Source organism: Megalops cyprinoides, chromosome 1 (assembly GCF_013368585.1).
Source record: "Megalops cyprinoides isolate fMegCyp1 chromosome 1, fMegCyp1.pri, whole genome shotgun sequence".
NCBI lineage: Eukaryota > Metazoa > Chordata > Actinopteri > Elopiformes > Megalopidae > Megalops > Megalops cyprinoides.
This window is the reverse complement of record NC_050583.1, coordinates 36,076,672-36,097,626: the sequence shown is the minus strand read 5'-3', so window position 1 is coordinate 36,097,626 and position 20,955 is coordinate 36,076,672. Positions and strand designations below refer to the sequence as shown.

At 39.7% G+C, this 20,955-nt stretch overlaps 2 protein-coding genes across 4 annotated transcripts; both read left to right on the top strand.

The window, feature by feature from the left end:
- The first annotated feature begins 9,537 nt into the window (after positions 1–9,537).
- On the top strand, positions 9,538–14,423 carry si:ch73-248e21.7 (mucin-5AC). Of its 2 annotated transcripts, none has more exons than XM_036546296.1 (2): positions 9,538–9,598; positions 12,058–14,423. In XM_036546296.1, the coding sequence occupies exon 2, from the start codon at positions 12,795–12,797 to the stop codon at positions 14,007–14,009; it is 1,215 nt and encodes a 404-aa protein (XP_036402189.1). In that variant the 5' UTR covers positions 9,538–9,598; positions 12,058–12,794; the 3' UTR covers positions 14,010–14,423. The 2 variants fall into 2 exon arrangements, with proteins under 2 accessions (XP_036402189.1, XP_036402180.1); XM_036546287.1 differs by lacking the exon at positions 9,538–9,598 and adding an exon at positions 10,730–11,007.
- A 1,584-nt stretch (positions 14,424–16,007) lies between these two features.
- On the top strand, positions 16,008–20,946 carry tspan4b (tetraspanin 4b). 2 transcript variants are annotated; one of them, XM_036546646.1, is made up of 9 exons: positions 16,008–16,144; positions 16,621–16,703; positions 17,678–17,747; positions 18,450–18,641; positions 19,009–19,083; positions 19,170–19,265; positions 19,351–19,464; positions 19,949–20,032; positions 20,509–20,946. In XM_036546646.1, the coding sequence occupies exons 3-9, from the start codon at positions 17,679–17,681 to the stop codon at positions 20,575–20,577; spliced, it is 699 nt and encodes a 232-aa protein (XP_036402539.1). In that variant the 5' UTR covers positions 16,008–16,144; positions 16,621–16,703; position 17,678; the 3' UTR covers positions 20,578–20,946. The 2 variants fall into 2 exon arrangements, with proteins under 2 accessions (XP_036402539.1, XP_036402530.1); XM_036546637.1 differs by lacking the exon at positions 16,008–16,144 and having other exon boundaries at positions 16,226–16,703.
- The last annotated feature ends 9 nt before the right edge of the window (positions 20,947–20,955 follow it).

Here is a 20,955-nt window from a genome sequence, read left to right as displayed (position 1 = left end):
TTAGAGCAGTGGCTGGTGGGCTAGAAATCTATTATTGGGCTGATATTGAAAACAACCTCATTTCTCATACTTTATTCTTATTCATTATTTTCATATGCATTTACATTTATGAACATTAAGGACAAGACAAATTACACAAGCGAGTGACATATGTTCAGAAACACCAAGAGGGATAGAAATTAAGAGGCGGAATTTCCCCTACCCCACCCCACCCCACTCCCCCTAAAAATGACATACAATAGTACAGCATTCATTTTTATTATTTGAATTGTTTGTGTATATATGTATTACTTGCATATGTTCCCATAATAACTTTCTCCCCTTCATCATTCCCCTTTTCAACAAAGAGAGATTGGTATCAGTACATTTCCTGCCCACTCAGGGGCAAAGATAAAGAATGAATGACTGAATTCAGAGAAAGAAAGATGGGATGAGTTTGGGGGAGAAAGGGAGATGCATGTTTCTGTGCTGGTTGGAGCCTGACCTGGCAATTCCTGCAATTATGGCTTTGATGGGAAACCCCCGTAGTGAAAGAAAATACGTTTGATATCATCTGGACAAAAATACCAGAACGATGCTAATAAGCAGTTTTGCAAGTCAAATGGCAAAAGATGGAAGAGAAGTGTCATCACCAATTGTTTTTGCACAACAATTTCACAACTTTGCTTTTTTATTTCAGATAAAACCGACCCTCCTTTCCCATGTTACGAAATTATTTGTGTAAGCTAGAATCATTCTCAATAACCTTAAAGCATGCATCTTAAGTAAAAGAGACACCTGCAAGATATTTGTGCAGTTTATTTTTACTTTTATATGGTCCTTGTTGTCTTCTACCATATTCGTATCCCCAATTTACGCCACTTACAAAACACCCGAGGTTTCTCATGCTTTGCTAAAATTGCATGTTTGATAGTAACACAGTTATAGTGCGAATTGTAAAATCAAATTGTTCAGAATATTTACAGTAGATTATAAGCTGTAAATGTCACCGAGCCTTTTCCTTTCCTTCACAGTGCTTTTCTTTCTTTTTCTACTCTGAAGTTTTATGGTGTTCTGGAGAATCTGGAACAATTCTATGGATTTTATATGTAGCCCTGGGGCCGAAGTGTGAGTGTTAACCATCCCTGCTTCTTCCTTGTTTTTATATATATATATGTTTGTGTGTGTGTGTGTGTGTGTGTACAGCCTGAAACCTTGACCAATGTAGATGTTTTTTCTTCTGATCTTCAAAACCAAAAAACAAAAACAAAATCTTTATTGAAAAGGTTTTCACCCCCTTAGCAATAATTCCCCTAAATGAGCTCAGCCAGTTGCCTTCAGAATTCATACAATTTCTTGGATGGTATCCACCTGTGCACAACCAAAGTAGTTAACAGTTTATATTGAACACATCTGTCTTTGTAAGGTTAAATACACCTGTTTGTGTGAGGTCCCACCACATGGCTTCCCATACAAGGAAATATGAAGTCAAAGGCGCTTTCCCAACAACTTAGGGAGCTGTGGACAGACACAAGTCAGGCAAAGGATACAGAAAGATTTTGTCAGGGTTTCAGAGACTGCTTTCTACAACAACCAGGAGGCGTCCTCATAACAGCCTGTCTGGTCTGCTGCTTCGCCGAACTTCCACCAGAGGGACTGTTTTCCTGTTTGTGCCTTGCCCAATCTAGTTAAATCGTTTTCACCTGTGTATAGATAGACTCTACGTGTTTGGCGCTCTATTTAAACCCTGCCTGTGGCCTGGTTCCCTGCTCAGTTTTGAGCTACTCTGCTTTGTGTGCCCTGAGTTTGCTTGTTTCTAGTCTCTAGTGAAGATTCTTTGTCTTTTTAAAATCTTTCTGTGTTTTTGTATGAGCTCTGTTTCTGGATTCCTCCTGCTCAATTGTTATAGATTTCCAACTGAAAATCAATTGCCAAGAAGTGAAAGAACACAAAACTACCAAGTGTCTTTGTCAACTCAGTCATCCTTTAAAATTGAGCAGCCAGGGAAGAAGGGCATTGGGCAGAGCAGCAGCCAAGAGGCTGAGGCTAACACTGAAAGACATACAATGTTTCCTGATTCCCAATTCATGTTTTTGCAATTCTGTGTTGTTGTATAATGGTAAAACATCATTTGTCAACAAAAGAATTGAAAAAGGATGCATATATATTTTTTGTTTTCAGTAACATTTCAGTGATCAATGAGGTATGTTGGGATCAAATTCTGGTATAGAAATACAATTAAAAGTATACTCTTGATTACAAATTTGAGAATTTCATCAGAGAAATGACCTGTGTGGTTCCAAATGATCTCAAACTTTGTTCTCTTAAATGGAAAGAAGGTACAAGGAAGTAGCTGAGTTGCATTCCACTCTGCCAGTTTGTGCCTAATAGATACAACCTCATTTGGAAGCGGTGCACTCACATACTGCTATGATATGGTATTTAGTTGTCAGTCCCTGCAAGCATTTTATATGAGGAAAATGTTCAAATAAGCTATCAACCATGGGCAATTGCTGACAAGTCCAGTTACTATCTATTGTAAGGAAGATTGGATTGCTGTGTTACCCACAGGAATAACAAGCTGGCTGTTTAACTAACTAGGTATTATAACTCGCTTATTATTATAATTTATCATGTTGGTTATGAGAGTTAGATGGCTATTATTTTAGCCAGCTAGCTAATGATAATACCAATGAGCAGTCTGGACAGGTACAGTAGCTAACAACAGACCCGGCCCAAACCAATTTGGCGCCCTAGGCGAAAATTTAGGTGGCGCCCCCCTTGCATCAGAGTAAATTCGACTGCTGGTGTACATAATCACAAGAAACTGAATAGCTTTGTCTTCGACATTCTTTTATTTGCGATTGCAAAATCAAAACACTTGGAACAAATTAGAAAGAAATACAATAAAAATATGAAATGAATTTTTGAAATACAATATGAATAGCTTAAATAAAGTCACATCACTGCTGGGTTGTGCTGTTGAGGTGGAGGAAACAGGAGGAGCGCTTGATGCTGTAGATGACCCAAGATTTGCAGGGGTGGGACTGAGAAACCTCAACAGCGCATCTGAAGAGAGAAGAGGAATATAATACACCAATCTAATAATAAATATGATATGATACATAATATGATTTTAAGAATAAATTGAAATATGACAAATTAAAAATCTAAGGGATATGTGCATGATGACTACGCTGTACATGTTTAATACTCTTCTGATATGCAAATGATATAAGATTCAATTTTTGTCATTACAAGGAAATGCTGATTAGCAGAATGCAAAGAAGTAGTAAACTGCACTATAATATAGAATGTAGGAATGCTAAGGTATGCTATAACAGGAATGATGTGCACTGTGCAGGCTTAAAACTATAGGAAAAGGAATAACACGTTAGCTTTTTGATTAAGGCTAATATTGCAAGCTAAGAAAATGTGAGCTAACCAGTTTTCAATAAAAATGTAAAAAAGTTTTATTTTAATTTTAACTCTTGCTGCCCCTATAATATTTACATATTTGGAAGCTGGGTGGGAGTGCCATTTTTCATAACAGCTTTGGTCCTTCGTAACATGCCATTAGCCTAACTGACGTTAAAACAGTTCACGCTAGCTATTTATTGATTAGCAAACCATGTTTGGTTAACAACGTGTCGTTGTTCTCCTACGCACAAATAATGTCATGACATAACCTTTATTGTAACATTACCTCTGTCTTTCTCTCTTTTTTCCTCCTCTTTTCTTTTTTTCCTCCCCTGGGCACCAGACAGTTTGAGACGTTTTGACATGTTGTTGTTGTCCTGTCGTCGTTGTCTTGTTGTCGAGCTTGCTTTTGGGGTCACGTCAATGCGTGCCCCCCTCCCCCCTCCGCCAGCAGGTAGAGTCTAATTAGTCCGGGGGGAAGGGGGAGCATCTCAGGAAAGTAAAGTGTGATCATCATTTTTATTATTATTTTTATTCATATTTAATAGGGTTTGCTATGCAGTTAGATATTTTTGGCTCATTGTCTTCCTATTAAGATATATAATACCAACTAGTTTTAAGAAGAGTAATTTTTTTTTTCTCCCCCGTTTTTGGCACCCCCTGGATGGTCGGCGCCCTTAGCATTTGCCTATACTGCCTATGCCGCGGGCCGGCCCTGGCTAACAACCTACTAGTTAGCAGGTTATTTTAACTATATTCCTAATTGTTATAACTAGCAAGCTAGTCCAGCCGAGTAGCTACTCTACCCCCATAAGAAGACATATTTATGCTAAGCATTAGATTTGGAAGATGATTTGGAAATTTCAAACATTATGCATTTTAATTCATAGTAGCTATAAAAATGTTAACTGCCCAATTACTGCTGTTTGCATTTACATGAATAAGTGACTGCTATGTTTTAATCCCTACACATTTGTCTGCTGTTCCCAGATCAGGGGTTTGAACTGACCATAAGGTCATCAGCTTCTTCCCTCTGCTGCAAAGGCATCACTTTCACAGATTCATCTGTAGGGAGCAGTCCAGGGCATAGCAAGCCCCCTCCCATTGAACAGGCTCAACTCTTACGGTACACTCAACATGCCCAGGCAAGGACAGACAGTAAACCAGGTTGAAAGGGGTAGTTTGGGACACAATGTTATTTGTTGTTACTGTCTCTTACTTTGTCTCTTTATGTTCCACTTTATTTCCTTTTACTTTGTATGTATGCAAATACTGAAGAGAACCTTTTAGATTCAAATTATGCATGGCTGATACAAAATAAATTTCCACACGGCAGTTCTAGTGTGACAAATTCACAATTCAGAAATGCTTTCCCATTTTCCAATTTCAAATAAAACTTCTTTAACAATACACTGTAAAATGTTTGGGTTATTAAAAATGTACTGGCCAGAGCTGTGCTGGCTACCTATGACCTCAGCTAGTCCTACGACTGCTCCTTGAATTGAGGAGTGCAAGGTAAATACCTTCCATTAACGTCAACTGTAATGGGCTGTAATAAGAGTGTCTGCTAAAGCACAATAATGTAATGTTGAGTTGCCGTCAGATTTGACATCCTTTTGCCATCTGCTACCCACAGTTCTGTGCACATATCAGACTTGTTTTAATGTGACTTCCAAGTATACTATATTCTCATATGCCCTGCCTGCCCAAAAACCATGAAAAATTCTCTTTGCTTTGTCTTTCACCAAATTATTAGGGGTTCTGCCACTAGAGGTGACAGATGACAGCAGCACACATCTGCTAACACAGGGGGTTGTACTCCAATCTTCCAAGACAGGTGTTTAATTTCAGCAGGTTCAGAAAACAGTTAAAGTGTAAAATATTTATAGTGAGTTGGGAAAAAAGAAAAGTACTCAAAAGAAATATTTTAACAAAAATAATTTGTACATCACTGACCAGTGTTAAGAGCAACAAATATTTTGCAGGTCAATACATACAACTGAATTTAACAAATTAAACTTGCAACATATAGATTAACTATTGCTCATCTGAACAAGATCACCACCCCATTTGCCACCAGACAGGAAAGCATCATTCCAAACAATAAAAAAGTTAATGTTTCGGCGGCTGCTTCCTTCAACGACCAGCAGGAGTCCTCGTAGTAGCCTGTCAGGGTTTTCTGACTGCCGCTTCCCCGGACTTCCACCAGATGTCCTCTTTTCCTATTTATGCATTGTGTCATTTAGTTAATCTTTTTCACCGGAGTCTAGTTAATTTGGTCATGTGTTTTGTGTGGTATGTAAACCCTGCTTGTTCAGTGGTTCTTTGCTCAGTTTTGAAGCCCTGCCCTGTGTTTGTTCTTGTGCACAAAGCCTGGTTTTCCTTGAGCCTCTAGTAAAAGTTACTTTGTTTTTTTCTGAACTCATTTTTGTTGCTGCATGGTCTCTGCACTTGGATTTTTTCCTGCTCTGTGTAACAAAACAGAAAAACAGAAAACAAACATGGGATACAAACACTAATGAACTAATGTGGTAAAAGTTCACTAGGGGGAAGTGTTTCACTGTTTCAGTCACAGAATATAATTCAACTGGAAAGGCTCAGATAAGTGCATGCACAGATACGCATACCCACATACACATGCATGTGCATACAAACATACAAAACACTGGCTGGAAAGTCTCTTGGTGTCCAGTGTAGTTACACTGTTTAATATCACTGTGACTGAGTTGGTAAGGCCTAGTTTGTGGAGATGGAATTAGTTACAAGTTGACCATGGCACATACCTGACTTGGATTCAGTTGAAAAACTGTGGGAGCAAGTGCAATCAAGATATCTATTGGGAAGACTGTATTGTTGTAAATACCACATAGAATGCACTCCTGACCCCTCCAGATACCTCCAGACCATTCCAGGCCCCTTTTGACAGCACGCAAAGGAGGTATGATACTACATCAGGCTAAAGTGGGACCTACAGGTATTAAAGTTGTACATACCAGCTGTTAAGTGTGTGTTATATTCCACATAGTTACAGCATTTAAGGGCGTACTCACACTAGGTCCGGTTGCCTTGTACCATGCCCGAGCACGATTGTCCCACCTCCCCCGCTGGCCTGCGCTCACATTGCGCTTAACGATCCGGGCCCGAGCACGCTTACGTTATCACGATGCGAACTTTTTGTGTTGAAGAAAAGCGCTCTCGCACAGCACAGTGGCGTTCATGATTGTACTTTGTGGCTTATTTGGAGTCGTTTGGAGTCGCGCGGTGACACATGGCCTTCTCACATGCCTTATGGATTTATCGATAATGCAACGCATTGATTTTCAGTTAATCGTGCTGCACAAGACAGAACGCAACGCGTCATCGGAGGGAAAACCACCCCCGCGTGGGGGAAAACATTCCACAAAGCTGAACGGGAGTGAATGGGAAATTGCTGGACACCGTGTCTTGAAACGTTGCTTTAACATAAAATGTCAACACCAGACTATTTCAGTACCCTTCTGTCCGAAGAAAGGGCCAGATATATAGAGAAACTAAGTCTGATTGGACTCCCTCAGTGTGCCTTTTCTATCCCAAAATCAGTGTGGAAAAAGACCACAGAGTGGCCAGCCGTCCCTTATTTTGACTTATACCATTACCTGATCGAATCAGGCAGGCTAAGCCAGTCAATATTGTCCTCTAGATAGCTAACGTTAGCTAACGTTGTGATCAAAATGCTCAAGTCTATAGCCTACTATTGAGTCAAGAGATCAGGAGTTGACAACCTAAACAATTGTATTACAATCAGGGAGTGACATTAAAACTAGCCAAAAAGGGTTGGAAATTGTCAGTGGGTAGTAGATTTTAGAACTCACTAGCCAAAGTAGCAGGTAGACAAGATCTGACATTCACTGTCCTTACAATAATCACAAATACACTTAACCAAGAGAGAATAAATTGAATTCAAGAGATAATAAATTACACGTTATATGCATATGTTTGTATGTATGTATTTTTTTATTTTAAATATAAATTACAGTTAGACTTTCGCTGGTGAAAATGATGGCTGGCGACTAATGTTAACTTCCGAACTAGCCACAGTGGCTGGTAGCTAAATGTTAATGTCAAACCCTGATTACAATGTTATTCTCCACATGCACTTTCCAGAAAGTTTTATTAAAGTTGACTTACGGGTGAGGATAAGCCATTTAGTCCCTGCAAACATGAAGATCGACTTTGTAGATCGGTGAAGATCGATTGAGTACTTTGGTAGCTAGCTAGCTAGCAGGTAGCTAACTAACCTAGAGCAAGCTACCGTAGCTAGATAGCTAGCTAACTAACTAGCTAAACGAATGTATCTGGGGAATTGGAATCAATCATATACACATTTTTAACAAATTCTCAGACAGAGAATTAACTTTTAGAGCAAACTGACACAAAATGTCTGCTGCACACATAGACGTGAATAGTATGGGGATCCCATAAGGTCCCCGTGGCTAGCGAGCCCTCCTGTCTGTTAATAGCTTTAAGCCAACTGCCGTCTTTAGACGTCTCAAGACGTCTTTTGGCTCGTTTTGCGTCTTGGAATCCTGTAAAAGCTTAAATCAGGATTGGTTATCTTATTTGCCTTGCAACCCACCATGCAACAGCTTTTTGGCATGGTTGCGATTTTAGTTTTAAGGCAATAAAGAGAACTGTGCAATCCAAATCAACGGAAAGCGCAGCGTTGTTTTCCCCCACGGTGTGGGTGTGGCCTAAATGCGCTCTGTCTCTATTAGAAGGTTTTTACGGAGGCAGCTGACGTTTCAGTCATTATGCTAAGGAACGGACCAATACTTTGTGTCAGATTACAGTAGCCTAATCGCCATTATGTTAGCTAATGTTAACCAGTTAGTAGCTGGTATCATTGCAACAACGAACATATTCTATTACTACTTGGACAGTACACTTTTCAGTTCATTCGAGAATATTTGGGTTAATAACGGGTCTGGTTCTCACCTTATTGATGAACGGGAATTGTAGTCAGCGAGTAAAGCTCCAAATTCCTCCCTCAACATCAGATGCCTCCGTAAAAACTTCTTATACGTGCAACACTATGAACTGAAAATCGCTGCGTTGCATAATCGATGCTAACTGGCTGGGGAGCTAACGTTAGCTATCTAGCGATAGATTTGACAAACATAGCTAGTTAGCTAACAGTCTACCTACCTGAACGATTGTTGAAGCTGCTTTCCACTGTGGGCGACAGTGTACCATGTTAGTTAAGGAGCAGGACTTATGACCGAAAGGTTGCTGGTTTGATTCCCCACTGGGGCACTACTGCTGTACTCTTGGGCAAGGTACTCTAGCATCCATACACTCCAACCAGATCTCTCCGCTCAACCTCTGGACAGCTAGCGGTCCCCTGACTCTAGGAACCTGACAGCCGTTCTACTCGGCCATGTCTTTTTTCTACCCTCGTTCCGCGGTGGTGGAATCAGAGCCTGGTGGAATGACCTTCCTCACCCAATCAGAACTGTGGAATCACTCGCCATCTTCCACATAACCCACCTTTTCAGAATCCACCTGTCCCCTATTGTGTAACCTATACCCCTGTTTATTTGAGTAAACATGAATGAGCCCTGTGGGAACAGGTGACTGTCCAATGGCAGTGGTGCAATTACAGGGTAAGTAGGGAACCCCTGAAAAGAATGGGCATGAGCAGGAGAAACCCGTGAGGCAGAATCTGAATAATACAGAGACACGTCTCAGGGAGAGCAGGCTCACGAGTCTGTGTGCTGCTGAGGAAGTAAACGCTGAAGTCTCCCTCTCTGCTGTTGTACTCAGTGTCTGTCTTTTGTGTGCTTTTTGTATAAGATTGTCATGTTGATTTCCTACACTGTGGTTTGGTAGGAAAAATAAAACTTAAACTTGTAAATTGACCATCAGTGAAGACGCAAAGCCGAAACTCACATAGCGTGATACATTGCACATTCAGGTTCATTACTCACTGGTGACAATAAAACTAATTTAGTCAAGGTGTTTTTGTACTTTGTGCCTGTGAACTGCAACGTATTACTTTTCAAACTAGTGAGTGAGAAATGAGTCAACAGGAAGTTTTTGCTCACCATGTTCTCGCTCTGCGATCAGTAAGATAGAACAAACCAGAGAGGATAAAGGCAGGCACCACATACCACATCCTCTCCTTCAGAGACACGCAATACTTAATGCTGTTGTTGCCATGGTATGAAACATCCTATTTCATTTTAATATTTTATTTTGGGACTTGTGACAATTAAATATGTGAGTGCGTGGAAGGAAATGAAGGAGAAAGACGAGAATCTGACCGGGGGAGAATTAAACAGAAAAATTCTTTAAGACAGAAAATATATGCTGCAATACAAAAGAGTGGAGAAAGATTATCTGAAAAATAAACAGGAAAAAAACAGATTGCCTGATAGATATGTTCAGAACATGTAGTAATTTCAAAAGATGTGGGTGGAAGTGGTAAGGCTAGCATGGGGTTTGTTCCATATATAAAATGACTAGATTATTACTGGCAAAGAGAGACCTTAAATGTATCATAGATTCAAATATTTAATTACTTTTGTGTTATTTTATACACACTTGACATTGCCAACAGTTCTACAATTAGTACAAGCCTGCACACTCTGGAATAGCTGCATATCAATAAATATGTTTGAATTTTAGTTGAAATATTTGTTTAATATGTTTTCATATTACATATGTTTTCATATGACTTCAGTCAAGATTTCAGAAGAATTTAGCTTTAGATTTTTTTGTTTTGTTCTCTACTGACATTATGAAACAGCAAAAGTATAGAGAAAAAGGACAAAACCCAGTCAAGCAGAGGTCAGGCACTTTTCTTGATTCTGATACCCTTTTGGCAGCTACTGTCAAATTGTGGGAACAAAAGTGACAAATATTTCTTCTCTCAAAGCATCAGATGATTGATTAAATGCATGGTGTCTAAATCAGTGGTCTTAGTGATGGGAGCTAGTATATACGAAGTGAGGTTAGGAATGGGACAAGAATAGTTAGTATTTTTCATTCATTCTTAAATACCTGCACAAGTGGAGTTTATCTGCATTACTCCTAAATTCATCCAAATTAAACACACAGAGGTCCAAACATGGTGGGACCTGCCTTGAAGAGGAATTTAGAGAATACATTTTTATATGCTCTCAGATAAACGTTCTCAGATTTTCAGTTAAGCCTTGTATACATTTTGTCCCAGTTTCTTTCTTCCATCTGTTCAATGCCCCTCCCTCTGTCTCCACATGTGTGATCTTTAGATTGTGCGTGCGATCACAGACTTACCCACATACAAACCACTATACTATACCAATGCACTTGCACACATTACACCACCCTCAAAAAGAGCTCTCAGCAGGGTGGAGCTCTCTTTTTTTCTTAGACATAAGTACTTGTAAGATCAATAAATATAGGTGACATTTTGTTTCTGGTGACCTCACTCTGTTCTTCAGTTACCCAGAAAAGGGAAGAGAAAGTGAGGCGTGGGGGGAAGAGAGAATGAGAGGTCAGCTGCGTGCGTTAGAATAATATCATTTAGAAGGTTCATTTCAGCACGTTTTGTTTTTCTTAGCTGCCTTTTGTCACATCAAACTAAAGGTAAGGATGATTCTAATACTCTAAGAAAGAAGAGATGCAGATGGAGATGTACTTCATCTGATTGTGGGTGGCTGTAAAGTGTAATAAGAAGTTTAAATGCTGAACATATACAGTTTTAGTGAGAGATGAAGGAGAGAAACTGACACTGCAGTTAGGAACCTTTATTAAAAAGAAATCTACACAACTGCTACTACTAGACAGCTTCATAACGTGATCTAGAATACAGTTAGGAGTGATACTGATAATGAATGTAGTTTTGATGTTAAATAAGAAGGAGCAACATTTCAATTTACCAGAAGTGACATCAGATAGGCCTATTTAACTTCAGTCCACAGTTGTTCTGTTAAATAAATTTTATGTATTAATCATATTTCACATATGTAATATATTTCTGTGACCTAACCATGCTGTGTATTGTTACTCAGGTTTTGTACCAGTAGTATTCTGTATTTTTAGGAGTTCAAAGGCTTAAAAAAACTAAATAATCTATGGGGTCTCCAGTGGCTCAACCAGCAAGGCATCTGCTTTTAATGCAGACTTAGCGCTACGGCCTGTCGTATTTAGCAAGAATGACCAGGATCTGTAATGTTGGGGAAATTGGTTTTGTTTCATTGGGCATAGTGTTGGGTGGGTCAGCTAGGCACCCTTAGATTTGACAGGCACCTGCAAGTTGCTTGGATGGTGTCAGTGGAGTAGTAGCTATGTTCTGATAAAAGTGACTTATAATACAAAAAATAGCTATTGGCTGTGTGCAAGTGTACCAGAGGACTGCATTTGTCTTGCTTTGGAGAATTTGTGTGAGTGCAGAGTTGAACCAGAGTGATAAATCAGCACTCACATACACTGTGCAGCAGTATAGCACAGTGGTAAGGAGCAGGGCTACTCAGCATAGATTAGTTTTCTATGCCCTCTGAGTCTGTGTTATACTATACATTTTCTGTGCTGTATAGTTACTACATGAAAAGTTAAATCAAATTTGTTGTATCAACAGCTGTGTTTTTTTGAGTTCTGTCAATCACTAACCTCCCTGCAACTTCTCTTTCTCTGTAGGGCATTTACACGTGCCTCACATTTGCTCACCATTGCTGCAATCTCTCTCTGTCTCTGTCTGCACGTCACATAAATCAAGAGGAAGTCTAGAGAAACAGAACCACAGTTGAGAGAGGAAGAAACAGTGTGTGACTTTCCAGTCGGTGTGTGAGTTCATAACAACAACCTCAACGGAGCAAGGGGAAAGGAGCTCTGTTAATGCAGACACTACAGACTATTTCACCTTTGAACCTGGACTTAAACAGAAACAAGACTGGTGACATCAGAATGCTCAATATTTAAAGCAAGGACATAAACAGCAACAGATACAACTCAATGCATGAACAGACAGAGGATACATAATATAACTCAAGGCATGAACTCTGGCTTTGCAGCATAGTGATGACCCTGCAAAAGTAGTAATCTAAACAGAATTCAAACAAAAAAAATTGAAATAAGCAATTCCAGTATACTCTTGTACTAAGAAAATACCAAGAATAGTAGTTTCTGCTAATATACTTTATTTCTGGCAGTTTGGGATAAACAGCTGTACAATGGTCCTCTAGACCATTGCAGATCAGTTTTGAAATCATCAGGAATCAACCTCAATGTCAGCTTGAAAATCACTCAGACTGTTTTGAAAGTCAATAGCTCAGAGTCTCGTTCGATTACTTCAATATCCAATTTGGGATCAGGCAGCAGACCACAACTTCAGATATCCATTTAAATCATCTTCTTCCTTCAGTGCTGTCTTTAACATGAGCAACATGTCTGTGTCAGTGATTGCACTGCAAACTCTTGTCCTCTACCTCACTCTCCCTCTTATCCTGATGACCACAGATTTGGATACCTACGATCCTGAAGAGTTCGCCACAGATGGGACACAATTTCTAACAGAGATTACAGACAACAGTTTGGGATCAACTGTCACCACTGCTTCATCTCTTATCAAAAGCACTGTCATTCCAGTGCCCCATACTACAAATGTCCCTGTAGGCAGTACTCCTACAACCGTGCCCAGTTTTGAACCTATTGCAATGTCGACTGTTGAAACAACCACAATGCCCGTCAGTGAGACAACTGCAGTGCATACAGTGGAATCTCCTGCTCTTGAAACTTCAACTGAAGACCAAACATCAGAGGGCTTTGTGCCTCTTACTTCTAGTCATACCAGTGAACCCAGGAGTTTGCTCACCCCTAAACAAACAACCACTTCTCAAATTTTCGCATCTGAGCCCACCAGCTCAACACCAGGCCCAGGCACAACAGGGACCACGACAGAAGTTGTTTCTAACCCTGAAACCACCACTACTACTTCCACTACGCACGTAACCCCAGTCCCCACCACTGTTACCACCATCACCCAGGTACGACCAAATCAAACTACCTTCTCTGCTGGTTCTACTTCAACCAGTGCAATTCCTCCCAAACAAATGAAGGGAAACATGTGGGTGATTATATTCATTGCCTTAGCTGCAATGGCCTTTGTGCTCGGGATCATCTTTATGTTTGTGTGCTTCAACAACCGGAGGAGAAGCAGGTCTGAAAATTTCAATTCTAGCCTCAGGAATGGAGGGAGCAAGAAATCCAAGAAGAAGAAAGGAACAGAGGAGGATGCCTGGGCTGGGCCAGTGGCCCTGAATAAAGAGAGAGAGGGTGGAGAGGGAGAGGTGGAAGGGATGAAGGAAGAGCACGGGAAAGGAGAGGGGGATTTGACGCAGGTGGTATTGAGCACTTTCACTGCAACGCAGAATGAGGAGGACAACGACAAGGTGAACGGGGGCTCTGCAGGAGCAAAGGAGGGTGAAAAGAATGCAGAGGAGCTGCCCCTGCTGTTCATAGATGAGGGCAGGGAGGATGATGCTCCCTCTTTGCCTCCTCCATCCTCCTCCCTCCCTCCTCCACTTTCCAAGGAGGATGTTGCAGGTGAAAAGAATGGCGGCCCTGCTTTCTGTCTGACTACTGCTGTGTGAGAGAAAGAAAATGCACCTGATTTTCAATTACTAATTAATTTATAATTGAATGTCTCGTTTGTTTGTTTAAATGAACAAATGTACATTGATTGCCTGTAAGGAAACCTCACAAAGGAGAAAGCTGCAGGTTGTAGGATTACAAAGGGAAGACATAAAATGAGATGAATGAGGGGTGACACTATTTTGGTGATCCATCCATTTGTGTTTTGCATTGAAATCCATTATTTCAGGAAGAGGTCATAACAACATACAGTTGTGTTTGCAGTGCTCTATGTAGTGTTCTACCCCAATAAGAACAGCAGGATGCATTTAAGTAGTTGATATCTGTAAACAGCAACTTATTTAGGTATTTATTGGTTTTCCTCAGATTTGTATATTATCATACCTATATGAGATTTTAGCAGTGATTCTCAACACCAGTGTAATGTTATCAAGTGAATGAAACCAATAAATGTTTTGAATGTACAATATTGCATTGCTTTTATTTTTGTAAGATCCTCTTGTTTGTACAGAGCCTGTTTTATCTGTTGTTATGTTTGGCGATTACATTGCTATCATGCGGTTAAAATCACTTGAACTCAACCAACACATATTTCAAAATGTCAATTTTAACTGTATAGAAAGACTTCAGAATTTATTTTAAAGTTAGTAGAATACTAAAGACTACATGCATACAGGAGCATCATTACCACAATTAAGGATATTAATATTTTTATTAGTAGTTTATGTATTATGTGTACTTTTGCATTCTTTTGTGATGTTTGTCTTTGTTCCAAAATATTTCTATCCAGTAAAATACTAGTAAAAACCATTATTTCATATCACAATTGCAATAGTTATTTTTTCGCATAGTGGTTCAAGTCACACTGTAATAAAGCAAATTTATGAACATGTTATTCGTTTATTGGTTTATTGGTCATTATTGTCATTGATGAACAGGACCTCAAATCATTCAAAATGGTATATAAAAGTCTAGTGAGGGTGGGGTCTTTTGCTAAACACCCTACATTCGTGTACTGGTATGCTTTGAGTCTGAATCATTGAGATTTCATGTATTTAAACATTCAAGAATAGAAACATATGATCATCAAACACAATTATTAAACAGAAGTGATATATAAATTGTATGAGGTATTGTGGCATTAATGTGCAACCTATTATGGCCAATGCACACAAAATTACATCTGGGCGCGTAATATCCACCAATATCCTGTCAATAAGAATGTGTATGGAATCACCATAAATTAATGCTCTTTAGTCATTAAATATTAGTGCATTCTCATGATTACATGAGTTTACACGTTTCCAACCAATACAATATATAACATCAAAATTCTTCATCAAAATTCAATACTACAATGCTCCTGATCACACCTCATTTGCCTGTCAATGTTATAACTGTAGTACAAATAAATACTAGGAGCTAAAAATGTTGTTTGATCAGTGAAACCTTTATTTGGACAAAGAGTTGTTGGTAATGATGTCAGGACATACAGAAATTCCTAGGAAGAGTCACACTAAAAATATAGAGACGTTCAAATATATTCCACAAGAGGGTGCTACAGTATCAGTCTGGGCAAAGGAGGGTGTGGGGCTGACTGTTCCTGAACCATTTTGGTTATTTTGCCCTTGTATTGTTTTTTTTCTTTCTACCTTTCAATGACCAGTGTTCTTCACACTGTTAATTTTAAAAAGAACATGTACAAATGGTAAAGGAAATGGAGTTCAAGATCACAAGACCACTGACAGCAAAATAAATGTTGTAAACAAAACAGTGGCTATATCCTGCCAACTCCTCAAAAACTTTATTTGATCAAATACATTGAATGGACCCAGATTTATAAATATTACATTAATATATAAGCTATTGGAACTGGAAATAGTATGACCACTATAGTCCATATCGGCACCATCTTTTTCTATCTGTATCCCCCTTCTCGCAGGATAGGAAAGACAGGAAATGAGAGGGGGGAAGGAAAAGGGGAGCCACACAAGAGTCCGAAAAATGGAGAGCGACTTTCTTAAAGTGATGGCAAACTCTAGATAAATCTGTCTGGTTTCCTGAAGCATTTACGCCTATTACCAAAAACTGTCTTCAGAACAGGAAAGAGGGATTGGAAGACATTGAAGAGAAGGTAAGGGGTGTGTGTGTGGGGGGGGGGGGGGTTGTTGTGGGGGAGGGAAGGAGAAAAGAATGATTTCCCTTGAGACAGAAAATGGGTTGGGGGGACGGAGAGAAAGAGGAGGGCAGCAGCAACACTGACACATCTGGAAGTTATTCAGAACGAGAGTAAGGGACAAAAAGAAACTAAATGGAAACAAAAAATGAAGGGAAGGTGATGTGAGTGTGGAAGAGAAAAGGAGATAGAAAAAGAGCGAAACAGAGGATTATTAATACTATTAAAAACATCTGCTGGAGCAAACAGGGAGATAATAAAGAGAGGAAAAGAAGGAAACTGTAGAGGGAGAGAAGAGCCTGAGGCTAAAGTTGTGAAGACAGTGAAAACCAGCTAAGGACATAAGCAAGATAAGACAGTGATAAAGATAGGAAATTGGGCTGGAAAGGGTCAAAGCAATTCTGTGGATTTTGGATTTACAGTACTTTTCTTAGGTTGAGGAGTGTAAACAGGAAGCTTGAAGAATTCCCTTACAACCATCAGCTTCTTCACTTGGACTGCATCAACACTCAGACAGGTATGGGCAGTTGAGGATTAATTTTACAACTGTAAAACTGCAGTACTGAAATTCTAATTCACACCAAGAGAGGGTTAGGTCTGTGCAATAACTTAATGCATGTTGCTGAACATTACTGAATTGAAGTTTAACACTGTAGCACCACACATCCATTTGAATCCTGATTTTATAATTAGTTGGATCAACAAAAATACTCTCTTTTCCATACACACATACAGACTTACACTGTAATTGTGTTTTTTTTCTGTACAATCTATTGTATATAAATGCTGCACATGATTTCCTTTAAAAAGGTTAATATACTTCACACTTTTCAATCAAACTGTGGTAGACTGAGAAGGGTAGGTTAGAGGTGTGGTTAAAAGTTTAGTCTGTGGATAAGAACGTACAAACACACACAATGCTTTTTGTTTGTTAGTAATACTCAGATGTAGCTCAGCATGGAGACAAACAGGACGGTTGAAGTTGGTTTTGCACATCTCTCTGAACTGAGACAAGCCTATTCAACAAGAAGCAAACGTAATCCTAAGTTTGTAGTCTTTAGTCTGCCACTATAAATTCATCGCCAGTTTGTAGGGCGCTTCAAGAAGGGTGGTTACTTCCTGTTTGGAAGTCTAACTTCCGTTATATGAAACAATGAAAGGTCAAAGTTCAAGCAACAGACCTGCTTACATGTGTGTGTGTGTGTGTGTGTGTGTGTGTGTGTGTGTGTGTCTGCACGTGTAAGGAAAAGACAAGATAGATATCCAATGCTGCAAAATGCTTGGTTATTCATTCCATAGACAGGGATATTATGCCACCCCTCTCTCCCCCTTACTGTAATTCACCCCAGCTGAGTTCCCAGATTCTGTGTTTGTGCAAGTTTGCCAAATTCACCTTCAATCAGTCACAGCACAGTGCATTCATGAGGTGCATTAGTTCATCTGAACTTGTTCAGAGTGTTACTTCACTTACCGTGTCGTGTCTCTGCACAGGATGTCAGTGTCACGGCGGTGTCTGTGCTGTGTGAAATACCTCATGTTTGTCTTCAACCTCATCTTCTGGGTCAGTAATTATGCACCTGGACATGCACATTCTACTTTCTAGGATATTGTTCCATACACTTCAACCCAAAGCACGAAGAATTACACATAGAAGTTACCATATTCCATACGTACAAAATGGATCGCATGTCTGTGTTGTCTGTCTGCCTACATCAACCCAGGACCCCTGTAAAGTTCTGTCAAGTTCATATTCTATAGTAAAATTTTAACAGTATTTGAAACACTCTGTTGTAAGTACTTTACAAATTCAACAAATTCTGTGAGTAGTAGGTCCACAATAGCCTGTTACAGTTGTCTCTATATATATTAACACCCTTTGTCTGTTAACACTGAGTTGATATTAGCATCTAAATTGTGTCATGTATACAAAAGGTTAACAAAATCAGCCTCCAAGGTTTCAGTGCCCATCAAAACAAGCATGATTAATTCATATTTGAATTTTTGTTACTTTAATTGACCTGAAGAAATGCAATCATATAAGCATATCGTACAGCAATATATATAGCAATATCATATCATGACATTTTTTGGACACTTTTCATAATATGTAAGCACAAAATGTACACTTGAGTCCTGTTAAAGCAACAGTCTTTACATAACCAGAGCAACAGAAAAACTTAATGGAAACAATTGTTACATTTGACATATTCTTTATTATAACACAGTCTTCTTGTATGGTAATCATTTCTCCATCTTTTGGCAGCTGGGAGGGTGTGGCTTGTTTGGAGTCGGTGTGTGGCTGTCATTCAAGCAGTCTGAGTTCTCTTCCCTCCCACTCTCCTTCCCCTCCCTCTCTGCTGCCAACCTGCTCCTGGTGGCAGGAGGTGTCACCATGATCACGGGGTTCCTGGGCTGCCTGGGTGCCCTGAAGGAGCAGCGTTGTCTGCTGATGACGGTCAGTGGGGGCATGGTCACACAAATAAACAGATTTTCAACATTATAGACAGGTACAGGCTGTATTTTTTTTTTATTAAACACACAATCTCTGCATTTGACTCGGGATTTGTTGAGACACGTCCCGGCCAAACACAGGGATCTTGTCAAAGGGATATCACTCAGCCCTGCAGACACTGCTCCCAGGTCGGACACCAGGGGAGTTGTGTTTCGCCCAACTAGAGCACACATGAGCAGCAAGCATGCAGAGAACCACTGAGACGTACTTACAGACCTGTTAGTGGGCATATCTGCCCTTCTCTACCTCAGTGCACTGGGATTAATGTGTTCAGTCAGTATCTTAACCATCCCCTCTCCTCCCTTCGCAGTTCTTTGTTATCCTTCTTGTCCTAGTATTGACAGAAGTGACTCTGACCCTCACACTGTACATCTTCAAGGAAGAGGTGAGACAAATATCCATGTCAATCCAACCTGCGCGTTGTGTCTCCAAGATGAAGTTAAGATAACCTATCACGTTCCTCTTTCTCAGCTGGACACATCAGCCCAAAATGAGCTGAAGAGCGGAATGATGGATTACACAGAAAATGAGGGGTTGAGGAAATCATGGGACAATGTGCAGAAAATTGTGAGTGAATTAACAAGGCGGCAGCCAGAGGAAAGAGGGACGCTGTGTTTAATTTTGTCTTTATGTAGTTCTACTGTGTTCTCAGTTTAAGTGCTGTGGAGTGACAAATATGACAGACTGGCACACTGTGTTGAATGGCTCCCTCCCAGTGTCCTGCTGCGGTGGAGAAGTACCATCCTGTTCAGATGGATGGCCTGACGTGAGTCTACCACTAAAATATGAGGGGGGGGGGGGGTCATAGATAGAAGAAGGAATAAAGCTACCAACTGTATGCCAGATATCCAAGGGCCCTAGTGCCTAATGCACAGTATAATTTTAGCTCTGATTGATCCATTTTGATTGCCCTTATGAGTTTGCAAAGTCTGAAATTGTACCACTGCTTGGCACCTGATCAAGCAGGGGGTAGGGGGGCAGCCAGAGTTTGACTGGGCCACATGTGTGGCCCATATTCCTCTCAATGTGCTGCATTTGCTCCATACCTTTGCCCCCCCCAGCACTGCCTTAGATCAGGTCGTCTAACCAATGACTGCCCCATTCCGAAGTGGTGGTGTGTTACTCCTCTCCTCTGAGCTCTCATAATGCATCAGAATTTTGTCGTGATTTTCAATAACACTTCTGTTAGGCCAAAATGAAGACTCAAGTTAAGAATGAAACAGATTTTAACCTGTGTTTTTGTCTCTCAGCCCTGCTATCAAAAGGCAAGAAGCTGGCTACTGGCCAACATCACCTCGGTCATTATTTTTGGAGCCTGTATTGGCATTGTCCAGGTAATACTATCCCTGTAATTTTCACCATTCCTTTAGATGGGAGTTTTACCCCTAACCCTATATTCCTAGTTACTCATTAAACATCAGTGTCAATATATTTGAAAAAAAAACAGAAACAACTTACTCTTTCATGAATGCAATTGACATCTACATCATATCTTATAAATGTTTACAACATGTAAAATGAAAGTTAATGAAAAAAGTGTCTAAAACTACATTCCATAAATTTCGTATGCAAATGTAATTGCATTGCACTGTTCTTTCCACCACATGTGCTACATTTACATCTTTAAAGATAAAAATATCTTTAGGGTCTGGTATATTTCCACTCTTAGAATATCTACATTCTACTCCTTTAAATGTCTCTCACTTTCAAGACCAGTGATTCTGTACTGTAGTGTGTAATTATCTGCCATCAGTTAACTACTGTGTTCAACCAGAGAAAATATATGTGCATCAACCCATCTCCATTTCAGATTTTTGCCCTGGCTTTCTCCTTGTATATGTACTGCCAAATTCTACGTGCTGAAAAATACCTGGACTGAAGGAGGATGAGAAATGGGGAGGCTCAAGACTACACAGTAGAAAATTGTACTTCGAGGTATATGAACTATGTAAGATAAGAACTATGTAGGTGTGATACTGCACTAAAGAGAAACTGATGGTTGCTAATTCTAGACAGAAAGGTTACATGATGGCAATGCTTATTGTTAGTTAATGTTATGTAATCTTAGTAACAGTAATATTAGTTACTGCTAGTGACACAATTTTTTTTATATTTGTCTGTTGTGAAACAACTGAAGTTTGCAGTGGCTTGATGTAGTCTTGTTGGCCATACACTACACTTCATTGAACTCTGTTACTGTATATATGTAATCTTTTTGCACTTTCTGCATAAATCAAATACTAACAAACCAAAAATG

Coding starts and splice junctions, on each gene's coding strand:
- si:ch73-248e21.7 (XM_036546296.1), top strand. CDS start 12,795: ATGAGCAACATGTCTGTGTCAGTGATTGCACTGCAAACTCTTGTCCTC.
- tspan4b (XM_036546646.1), top strand. CDS start 17,679: ATGTCAGTGTCACGGCGGTGTCTGTGCTGTGTGAAATACCTCATGTTT. Junction 18,642..19,008: donor AGCGTTGTCTGCTGATGACG/GTCAGTGGGGGC, acceptor CTCCCTTCGCAG/TTCTTTGTTATCCTTCTTGT. Junction 20,033..20,508: donor CCTGTATTGGCATTGTCCAG/GTAATACTATCC, acceptor TCTCCATTTCAG/ATTTTTGCCCTGGCTTTCTC.